Genomic DNA, 12,694 nt, shown 5'->3' on the forward strand with positions numbered 1-12,694 from the left:
GAGGTGAGTTTGAATGGAGAAAAACTGGAGGAAGTGAAGTGTTTTAGATATCTGGGAGTGTATCTGGCAGCGGATGGAACCATGGAAGCGGAAGTGGATCATAGGGTGGGGGAGGGGGCGAAAATTCTGGGGGCCTTGAAGAATGTGTGGAAGTCGAGAACATTATCTCGGAAAGCAAAAATGGGTATGTTTGAAGGAGTAGTGGTTCCAACAATGTTGTATGGTTGCGAGGCGTGGGCTATGGATAGAGTTGTGCGCAGGAGGATGGATGTGCTGGAAATGAGATGTTTGAGGACAATGTGTGGTGTGAGGTGGTTTGATCGAGTGAGTAACGTAAGGGTAAGAGAGATGTGTGGAAATAAAAAGAGCGTGGTTGAGAGAGCAGAAGAGGGTGTTTTGAAGTGGTTTGGGCACATGGAGAGGATGAGTGAGGAAAGATTGACCAAGAGGATATATGTGTCGGAGGTGGAGGGAACAAGGAGAAGAGGGAGACCAAATTGGAGGTGGAAAGATGGAGTGAAATTTATTTATTTATTTTGCTTTGTCGCTGTCTCCCGCATTTGCGAGGTAGCGCAAAGAAACAGACGAAAGAAATGGCCCAACCCACCCCCATCACAATGTATACATACACCGTCCCACACACGCAAATATACATACCTATACATCTCAATGTACACATATATATACACACACAGACACATACATATATACCCATGCATACAATTCACACTGTCTGCCTATTCATTCCCATCGCCACCTCGCACACATGGAATACCACCCCCTCCCCCCTCATGTGTGCGAGGTAGCACTAGGAAAAGACAACAAAGGCCCCATTCGTTCACACTCAGTCTCCAGCTGTCACGCAATAATGCCCGAAACCACAGCTCCCTTTTCCACATCCAGGCCCCACAAACTTTCTATGGTTTACCCCAGACGCTTCACATGCCCTGATTCAATCCACTGACAGCACTCAACCCCGGTATACCACATCGCTCCAATTCACTCTATTCCTTGCCCGCCTTTCACCCTCCTGCATGTTCAGGCCCCGATCACAAAAATCTTTTTCACTCCATCTTTCCACCTCCAATTTGGTCTCCCACTTCTCCTCGTTCCCTCCACCTCCTACACATATATCCTCTTGGTCAATCTTTCCTCACTCATTCTCTCCATGTGCCCAAACCATTTTAAAACACCCTCTTCTGCTCTCTCAACCACGCTCTTTTTATTTCCACACATCTCTCTTACCCTTACATTACTTACTCGATCAAACCACCTCACACCACACATTGTCCTCAAACATTTCATTTCCAGCACATCCACCCTCCAGCGCACAACTCTATCCATAGCCCACGCCTCGCAACCATACAACATTGTTGGAACCACTATTCCTTCAAACATACCCATTTTTGCTTTCCGAGATAATGTTCTCGACTTCCACACATTCTTCAAGGCTCCCAGGATTTTCGCCCCCTCCCCCACCCTATGATTCACTTCCGCTTCCATGGTTCCATCCGCTGCCAGATCCACTCCCAGATATCTAAAACACTTTACTTCCTCCAGTTTTTCTCCATTCAAACTTACCTCCCAATTGACTTGACCCTCAACCCTACTGTACCTAATAACCTTGCTCTTATTCACATTTACTCTTAACTTTCTTCTTTCACACACTTTACCAAACTTAGTCACCAGCTTCTGCAGTTTCTCAAATGAATCAGCCACCAATGCTGTATCATCAGCGAACAACAACTGACTCACTTCCCAAGCTCTCTCATTCACAACAGACTTCATACTTGCCCCTCTTTCCAAAACTCTTGCATTCACCTCCCTAACAACCCCATCCATAAACAAATTAAACAACCATGGAGACATCACACACCCCTGCCGCAAACCTACATTCACTGAGAACCAATCACTTTCCTCTCTTCCTACACGTACACATGCCTTACATCCTCGATAAAAACTTTTCACTGCTTCTAACAACTTGCCTCCCACACCATATATTCTTAATACCTTCCACAGAGCATCTCTATCAACTCTATCATATGCCTTCTCCAGATCCATAAATGCTACATACAAATCCATTTGCTTTTCTAAGTATTTCTCACATACATTCTTCAAAGGAAACACCTGATCCACACATCCTCTATCACTTCTGAAACCACACTGCTCTTCCCCTATCTGATGCTCTGTACATGCCATCACCCTCTCAATCAATACCCTCCCATATGATTTACCAGGAATACTCAACAAACTTATACCTCTGTAATTTGAGCACTCACTCTTATCCTCTTTGCCTTTGTACAATGGCACTATGGACACATTCCGCCAATCCTCAGGCACCGCACAATGAGTCATACATACATTAAATAACCTTACCAACCAGTCAACAATACAGTCACCCCCTTTTATAATAAATTCCACTACAATACCATCCAAACCTGCTGCCTTGCCGGCTTTCATCTTCCGTAAAGCTTTTACTACCTCTTCTCTGTTTACCAAATCATTTTCCCTAACCCTCTCACTTTGCACACCACCTCGACCAAAACACCCTATATCTGCCACTCTATCATCAAACACATTCAACAAACCTTCAAAATACTCACTCCATCTCCTTCTCACATCACCACTACTTGTTATCACCTCCCCATTTGCGCCCTTCGCTGAAGTTCCCATTTGCTCCCTTGTCTTATGCACTTTATTTACCTCCTTCCAAAACATCTTTTTATTCTCCCTAAAATTTAATGATACTCTCTCACCCCAACTCTCATTTGCCCTCTTTTTCACCTCTTGCACCTTTCTCTTGACCTCCTGTCTCTTTCTTTTATACATCTCCCACTCAATTGCATTTTTTCCCTGCAAAAATCGTCCAAATGCCTCTCTCTTCTCTTTCACCAATAATCTTACTTCTTCATCCCACCACTCACTACCCTTTCTAATCAACCCACCTCCCACTCTTTTCATGCCACAAGCATCTTTTGCGCAATCTATCACTGATTCCCTAAATACATCCCCTTACTTTCATTGTTCTCACCTTTTTCCATTTTGTACTTAGTCTCTCCTGGTACTTCCTCACACAAGTCTCCTTCCCAAGCTCACTTACTCTCACCACCCTCTTCACCCCAAAATTCACTCTTCTTTTCTGAAAACCCATACAAATCTTCACCTTAGCCTCCACATGATAATGATCAGACATCCCTCCAGTTGCACCTCTCAGCACATTAACATCCAAAAGTCTCTCTTTCGCGCGCCTGTCAATTAACACGTAATCCAATTACGCTCTCTGGCCATCTCTCCTACTTACATACGTATACTTATGTATATCTCGCTTTTTAAACCAGGTATTCCCAATCACCAGTCCTTTTTCAGCACATAAATCTACAAGCTATTCACCATTTCCATTTACAACACTGAACACCCCATGTATACCAATTATTCCCTCAACTGCCACATTACTCACCTTTGCATTCAAATCACCCATCACTATAACCAAGTCTCGTGCATCAAAACCACTAACACACTCATTCAGCTGCTCCCAAAACACTTGCCTCTCATGATCTTTCTTCTCATACACAGCCATATAAATATATACACATGTACATATTCATTCTCACTTGCCTTCATCCATTCTCAGTGCCACCCTGCCCCACATGAAATGGCATCACCACCCCTGGCATCAGCGAGGTAGCAACAGGAGAACAGACAGAAAAGGTCACATTTGTTCACATTCAACCTCTAGTTGTCATGTGTAATGCACTGAAACCACAACTCCCTATCCACATCTAGACCCAACATACCTTTTCATGGTTTACCCAAGACGTTTCACAAGCCCTGTTTGATTCCAATGGCAGTACGTCAACCCCGGTATGCCACATTGTTCTAATTCACTCTATTCCTTGCAGAGAGAGAGAAAGAGAGAGACTAATACTGTAATACCACTCAAAATTGAAAAACTGCTGACTTCCAAAGAATCTATTGTGTCTACACTTCAGCATACTTAGTTACAATTATGATCTAAAATTCAATCACTAACCTCAACATCTGGATTCAAGTAGTTCTTAACCTCCCGAAGAATAAATTGGATGTCATCTTCAGTGGGTGAAGGATTGTGGGAAACAATGCAGGGTGTATCAGTAGTTCCTGCAATTGTGCGTCCTTCCCAAGGCAAAAAGAAAATAACCCTTCCATCTGATGTATTGGGGTCTAAAAGACCCATTTGTTCTGGTGAATAATAGTCAGGGAGAGTTATGTGTACACCCATGCTTGGAGCACATATTTCCTTTGTAGAATGGTTGTCCATTTTACGAATTGTATCCGTAAATGGCCCAGTGGCATTGATTATGCACTTCGCTCGAACAGTTATCTCCTGTCCGCTTATTTCATCTCTGACTCTTGCACCACAAAGGCGTTCTTGACCATTTTCATCTTGTTCTCTTAGAAGAGATAATACTCGTGTGTGATTGGCAATTGTAGCACCAAGCCTTGTTGCTGTAAGAGCTATGGAAAGGTTCATTCTTGCATCATTGTGCTGGCCATCGTAATAAACAATTGCTCCAACTAATCTGTCTTTCTTTAACATGGGAAACAACTCTAAAGCACGCTCTTTACTGATAGCATAAGAACTCTTTATGCATTTACTGCCTGCAACTAGATCATACATCTTAATACCCACCCAATAATATGGGAGTTGCCACCACTTATAAACAGGTAACATGATTGGCAGAGGGTATGATAAGTGTGGTGCAATATCCAGTAAATTAGCCCTCTCATGAAGAGCTTCTTTCACCATCCTGTACTGCTCCAAGTCCAAACCCATAATAGCTTTTTGCAGGTAACGAACTCCGCCGTGAATGAGCTTGGTCGACCTGAGGAGCAGTGATAACAAGAATTAATGCCAACTGCAATACACATGCAGACAGCATACATAAATCTAAGAAGTATGAAAGTAGAGAATTTTTATTATTATTATTATTATTATTATTATTATTATTATTATTATTATTATTATTATTATTACTATTATCATTATTATTATATATCCCTGGGGATAGGGGAGAAAGAATACTTTCCACGTATTCCCTGCGTGTCGTAGAAGGCGACTAAAAGGGGAGGGAGCGGGTGGCTGGAAATCCTCCCCTCTCTTGTTTTTTTTTTTAATTTTCCAAAAGAAGGAACAGAGAAGGGGGTCAGGTGAGGATATTCCCTCTAAGGCCCAGTTCTCTGTTCTTAACGCTACCTCGCTAACACGGGAAATGGCAAATAGTATATAAAAAAAAAAATGAAAGCCGGCAAGGCAGCAGGTTTGGATGGTATTGCAGTGGAATTTATTAAAAAAGGGGGTGACTGTATTGTTGACTGGTTGGTAAGGTTATTTAATGTATGTATGACTCATGGTGAGGTGCCTGAGGATTGGCGGAATGCGTGCATAGTGCCATTGTACAAAGGCAAAGAGGATAAGAGTGAGTGCTCAAATTACAGAGGTATAAGTTTGTTGAGTATTCCTGGTAAATTATATGGGAGGGTATTGATTGAGAGGGTGAAGGCATGTACAGAGCATCAGATTGGGGAAGAGCAGTGTGGTTTCAGAAGTGGTAGAGGATGTGTGGATCAGGTGTTTGCTTTGAAGAATGTATGTGAGAAATACTTAGAAAAGCAAATGGATTTGTATGTAGCATTTATGGATCTGGAGAAGGCATATGATAGAGTTGATAGAGATGCTCTGTGGAAGGTATTAAGAATATATGGTGTGGGAGGCAAGTTGTTAGAAGCAGTGAAAAGTTTTTATCGAGGATGTAAGGCATGTGTACGTGTAGGAAGAGAGGAAAGTGATTGGTTCTCAGTGAATGTAGGTTTGCGGCAGGGGTGTGTGATGTCTCCATGGTTGTTTAATTTGTTTATGGATGGGGTTGTTAGGGAGGTAAATGCAAGAGTTTTGGAAAGAGGGGCAAGTATGAAGTCTGTTGGGGATGAGAGAGCTTGGGAAGTGAGTCAGTTGTTGTTCGCTGATGATACAGCGCTGGTGGCTGATTCATGTGAGAAACTGCAGAAGCTGGTGACTGAGTTTGGTAAAGTGTGTGGAAGAAGAAAGTTAAGAGTAAATGTGAATAAGAGCAAGGTTATTAGGTACAGTAGGGTTGAGGGTCAAGTCAATTGGGAGGTGAGTTTGAATGGAGAAAAACTGGAGGAAGTGAAGTGTTTTAGATATCTGGGAGTGTATCTGGCAGCGGATGGAACCATGGAAGCGGAAGTGGATCATAGGGTGGGGGAGGGGGCGAAAATTCTGGGGGCCTTGAAGAATGTGTGGAAGTCGAGAACATTATCTCGGAAAGCAAAAATGGGTATGTTTGAAGGAGTAGTGGTTCCAACAATGTTGTATGGTTGCGAGGCGTGGGCTATGGATAGAGTTGTGCGCAGGAGGATGGATGTGCTGGAAATGAGATGTTTGAGGACAATGTGTGGTGTGAGGTGGTTTGATCGAGTGAGTAACGTAAGGGTAAGAGAGATGTGTGGAAATAAAAAGAGCGTGGTTGAGAGAGCAGAAGAGGGTGTTTTGAAGTGGTTTGGGCACATGGAGAGGATGAGTGAGGAAAGATTGACCAAGAGGATATATGTGTCGGAGGTGGAGGGAACAAGGAGAAGAGGGAGACCAAATTGGAGGTGGAAAGATGGAGTGAAAAAGATTTTGTGTGATCGGGGCCTGAACATGCAGGAGGGTGAAAGGAAGGCAAGGAATAGAGTGAATTGGAGCGATGTGGTATACCGGGGTTGATGTGCTGTCAGTGGATTGAATCAAGGCATGTGAAGCGTCTGGGGTAAGCTATGGAAAGCTGTGTAGGTATGTATATTTGTGTGTGTGGACGTATGTATATACATGTGTATGGGGGGGGGTTGGGCCATTTCTTTCGTCTGTTTCCTTGCGCTACCTCGCAAACGCGGGAGACAGCGACAAAGTATAATAAAAAAAAAATAATTTATTTATTTATTTTGCTTTGTCGCTGTCTCCCGCGTCTGCGAGGTAGCTCAAGGAAACAGACGAAAGAAATGGCCCAACCCACCCACATGCACATGTATATACATACACGTCCACACACGCAAATATACATACCTATACATCTCAATGTACACATATATATACACACACAAACACATACATATATACCCATGCACACAATTCACACTGTCTGCCTTTATTCATTCCCATCGCCACCTCGGCACACATGGAATAACCACCCCCTCCCCCCAAATGTGTGAGAGGTAGAGATAGGAAAAGACAACAAAGGCCACTTTCGTTCACATTCAGTCTCTAGCTGTCATGTAATAATGGGCCGAAACCACAGCTCCCTTTCCACATCCAGGCCCCACATAACTTTCCATGGTTTACCCCAGATGCTTCACATGCCCTGGTTCAATCCACTGACAGCACATCGACCCCGGTATACCACATCATTCTAATTCACTCTATTCCTTGCACGCCTTTCACTCTCCTGCATGTTCAGGCCCAGATCACTCAAAATCTTTTTCACTCCAACTTTCCACCTCCAATTTGGACTCCTACTTCACCTCGTTCCCTCCACCTCTGACACATAAATCCTCTTGGTCAATCTTTCCTCACTCATTCTCCCCATGTGACCAACACATTTCAAAACACCCTCTTCTGCTCTCTCAACCACACCCTTTTTATTACCACATATCTCTCTTACCCTATTATTACTTACTCGATCAAACCACCTCACACCACATATTGTCCTCAAACATCTCATTTCCAGCACATCCACCCTCCTCTACACAACTCTATCTATAGCCCATGCCTCACAACCATATAACATTGTTGGAACCACTATTCCTTCAAACATACCCATTTTTGCTTTCCGAGATAATGTTCTCGACGTCCACACATTCTTCAACACTCCCAGAACTTTCGCCCCCTCCCCTACCCTATGATTCACTTACGCTTCTATGGTTCCATCCACTGCCAGATCCAATCCTAGATATCTAAAACACTTCACTTCCTCCAGTTTTTCTCCATTCAAACTTACCTCCCAATTGACTTGTCCCTCAACCCTACTGTACCTAATAACCTTGCTCTTATTCACATTTACTCTCAGCTTTCTTCTCTCACACACTTTACCAAAGTCAGTCACCAGCTTCTGCAGTTTCTCACATGAATCAGCCACCAGCGCTGTAACATCAGCAAACAACAACTGACTCACTTACCAAGCTCTCTCATCCACAACAGACTGCATACTTGCCCCTCTTTCCAAAACTCTTGCATTCACCTGCCTAACAACCCCATCCATAAACAAATTAAACAACCATGAAGACATCACACACCCCTGCCACAAACCTACATTCACTGAGAACCAATCCCTTTCCTCTCTTCCTACACGTACACATGCCTTACATCCTTGATAAAAACTTTTCACTGCTTCTAACAACTTGCCTCCCACACCATATATTCTTAATACCTTCCACAGAGCATCTCTATCAACTCCATCATATGCCTTCTCCAGATCTATAAATGCTACATACAAATCCATTTGCTTTTCTAAGTATTTCTCACATACATTCTTCAAAGCAAACACCTGATCCACACATCCTCTACCACTTCTGAAACCACACTGCTCTTCCCCAATCTGATGCTCTGTACATGCCTTCACCCTCTCAGTCAATACCCTCCCATATAATTTACCAGGAATACTCAACAAACTTATACCTCTGTAATTTGAGCACTCACTCTTATCCCCTTTGCCTTTGTACAATGGCACTATCCAAGCATTCTGCCAATCCTCAGGCACCTCACCAAGTCATACATATATTAAACAACCTTACCAACCAGTCAACAATACAGTCACCCCCTTTTTAAATGAATTACACTGCAATGCCGGCTTTCATCTTCCGCAAAGCTTCTACTACCTCTTCTCAGTTTACCAAATCATTTTCCCTAACCCTCTCACTTTACACACCATCTCGACCAAAACACCCTATATCTGCCACTCTATCATCAAACACATTCAACAACCCTTCAAAATACTCACTCAATCTCCTCACATCACCACTACTTGCTATCACCTCCCCATTTGCCCCCTTCACTGAAATTCCCATTTGTTTCCTTGTCTTATGCACTTTATTTACCTCCTTCAAAAACATCTTATTCTCCCTAACATTTAATGATACTCTCACACCCCATCTCTAATTTGCCCTCTTTTTCACCTCTTGCACCTTTCTCTTGACCTCCTGCCTCTTTCTTTTATACATCTCCCACTCATTTGCATTATTTCCCTGCAAAAATCGTCCAAATGCCTCTCTCTTCTTTTTTACTAATAATCTTACTTCTTCATCCCACCACTCACTACCTTTTCTAATCTGCCCACCTCCCACACTTCTCATGCCACAAGCATCTTTTGCGCAAGTCATCACTGCTTCCCTAAATACATCCCATTCCTCCCCCACTCCCCTTATGTCCTTTGTTCTCACCTTTTTCCATTCTGTACTCAGTCTCTCCTGGTACTTCCTCACACAAGTCTCCTTCCCAAGCTCACTTACTCTCACCACTCTTTTCACCCCCAACATTCTTCCTTTCTGAAAACCTCTAATCTTCACCTTTGCCTCCACATGATAATGATCAGACATCCCTCCAGTTGCACCTCTCAGCACATTAACATCCAAAAGTCTCTCTTTCACGCGCCTATCAATTAACACGTAATCCAACAACGCTCTCTGGCCATCTCTCCTACTTACATACGTATACTTATGTATATCTCTCTTTTTAAACCAGGTATTCCCAATCATCAGTCCTTTTTCAGCAAACATCTACAAGCTCTTCACCATTTCCATTTACAACACTGAACACCCCATGTACACCAATTATTCCCTCAACTGCCACATTACTCACCTTTGCATTCAAAAATCACCCATCACTATAACCTGGTCTCATGCATCAAAACTACTAACACACTCACTCAGCTGCTTCCAGAACACTTGCCTCTCATGATCTTTCTTCTCATGCCCAAGTGCATATGCACCAATAATCACCCATCTCTCTCCATCCACTTTCAGTTTTACCCATATCAATCTAGTTTACTTTCTTACACTCTATCACATACTCCCACCATTCCTGTTTCAGGAGTAGTGCTACTCCTTCCCTTGCTCTTGTCCTCTCACTAACCCCTGACTTTACTCCCAAGACATTCCCAAACCACTCTTCCCCTTTACCCTTGAGCTTCGTTTCACTCAGAGCCAAAACATCCAGGTTCCTTTCCTCAAACATACTATCTATCTCTCCTTTTTTCTCATCTTGGTTACATCCACACACATTTAGACACTCCAATCTGAGACTTCGAGGAGGATGAGCACTCCCCGCGTGACTCCTTCTCCTGTTTCCCCTTTTAGAAAGTTAAAATACAAGGAGGGGAGGGTTTCCAACCCTGCCGCTCCTGTCCCCTTTAGTTGCCTTTTACAACACGTGAGGAATGTGTGGGAAGTATTCTTTCTCCCCTATCCCCAGGGAAAATGAAGAGAATGTTCATGTGTAAAACTCCCTCCCTTTACAGCAAAAATAGGTAATACTCATCAATGCTAGACATTATCTTGACATACACAAGCAGGAATATTGAGAATATCATATACAATCATTAACTAGCTTCAAATGCAGAGAAAATATTAATGAAAAAAGAAAGAATAGTTTGCTAAAAGAACAAAAAGCAAAGGAGCTTTGCAATGTGTAGTGGCAAAGAAACCCAACCATCCAGCCAGCAAGCACTTGCAAAGTATAAAAGAGCATGGGAAAAGTTCTGAAGCATTTCACAAGCAAAATCAAAGGGTTGGAACACAAGCACAACCATGAAAGATAGAAAGAACTGGAACTCTTTTGCCTAAAAAGGAGAAGATAAAGATATATGATAATCCACACATGGAAACTAATTGAAACAGAGAAGGGAAAATGTTGAGCCTGAGTCTCACAACATGGAAGATACAGAGTTAATCAGTCTGTTAGAAGACCACTGAATGCACCAAAAATATATGAATGTCTTGAAAGGAAGGTTGAATGATTATTAAATATAAAGTACTGCCAGATGAAATAAGAAGCACACAAGGAACAACAACAGAAACATTCAAATAAAACTTCACAAGAGTCTGAAATCAAACCCAGATGAACCCAGAATAGACAGCAGAGAGGAACAATCTTATTCATCAAGCAAGAGGTTTAGAGTACTACCCACTAGCCTTGCCATCAGGGAAAAATCTCATTTTTGGAAAGTAGTTAGCTAGATACTCTGTCTCTCTTTCGTAGACAGAGCACGAATAAGTAAATCTGTGGATAATGAAGATAAAGAAAAATGTCCAACCAGTATCTATTTTCTATTAGATTATCTACTTTATTCCATTCTTTCTTTAGAGTAGAAGTTCCCTATTGTATTTACATGTTTTACTTCATCCTGTAAGCCAGTATCCATTTCAGTGCCAGTACACACACTTCAAAAATATGTTAAGAGATATTTGTTTTCACGACCTCATTGTCTTTAACAAGGGCTTTGTCATTTGTAAAAAATCAGAATCATACCACTCATTACTTGGCTGGATAATGACATCTAAGGATGTTCTCTGAATTCTAGTTTCTCATCTATTATGACACCGAAATCACTTACAATTATTTCACTTTTTGTCACTCTCTCTGTCAGGTCTTTCTCTGTCAGGTCTTTATATAGTAACACCAATGAATTCTTAATTGTTCAATGACCTCTTTGCACAAAGTTATTATCATCAAATTCTTTCCAGTTCACTTCGGCCCATCTGTACATTATGTTTACATCTTTTTGCATCTCATTCTGATCAGTTTTAGACCCATTCAATTTGTTCACTCTAGAGTAATCAGCAAATCTCCTTACTATGCTTTCCTTTACTTCACTCTTAATATCTGATATCATCATTATAGAGCATACAGAGGCTAATATCATTCCTTGCTATTACTTTGAATTTCTGTTGGTTAGACACTTCAATCCATCATCATGTATTACCCTTATGTTTCGTTTACCTAACTTCCCTTGCAAAATTTTTCTTAACTTTGTTAAATGCTTTTGCAAAGCAAAGAAAAACAGTGTCCATTCCTTTCCTTTCCATTGAAGTATCATGTATGTTGTTGTAATCAGCTAACAATTAGGTATGTGTAGATTTTCCATATTGGCCATCATCTATGTAGCTGTTCTTAATTAGTTTTTTTAACATGTCCACTTTTAACTAAGATTCACTTGACTGGTATCCCACCCTCTCAAAACCAAATATAATAATGCTACGCACCACAAAATTGTGGATTCACAACGATCACTGGCTGCCTGTAAACCACAAACACTTAAAACCTTCACAGTGAAACAAAGGTCCAGCCAATAAAGTCTCACCTCAACAAGCTCAGTAATTAATTCTATGCAGTGTTCCTAGTTATTCTGGATTATCAAAACTAGCCAATCCGGTAAAGGATATGTTTTTCCTAAACCAGGAATGATTAAATCTAACAAGTGTACCACCTGTGCTTATATAATAGTATAACATTTCCTGCATGTCGCTGTCCATTGGAATTTCAGATTTCTTTCCATTGAAACTGACGTAATAACAAAGCTTTACATGGGCAGCAGGGTTGATTTTGAGATGCTGTTTTATCATCATTTTCACTTTAGTCAGTTATGCTGATGGTAAAAATGACTTA

At 41.7% G+C, this 12,694-nt stretch overlaps 1 protein-coding gene across 1 annotated transcript in view; it reads right to left on the reverse strand.

Moving 5' to 3' along the window:
* Gpo1 (glycerophosphate oxidase 1) overlaps nucleotides 1-12,694 on the reverse strand; it is a 169,642-nt gene that overhangs the window by 124,297 nt on the left and 32,651 nt on the right. Inside the window, exon 4 of the mRNA XM_071683695.1 lies at nucleotides 4,031-4,862. Within this exon, the coding sequence (XP_071539796.1) occupies nucleotides 4,031-4,862 (832 nt within the window). The remainder of the gene's footprint in view (nucleotides 1-4,030; nucleotides 4,863-12,694) is intronic.

This window comes from Panulirus ornatus, chromosome 37, assembly GCF_036320965.1.
Source record: "Panulirus ornatus isolate Po-2019 chromosome 37, ASM3632096v1, whole genome shotgun sequence".
Classification (NCBI taxonomy): Eukaryota; Metazoa; Arthropoda; class Malacostraca; order Decapoda; family Palinuridae; genus Panulirus; species Panulirus ornatus.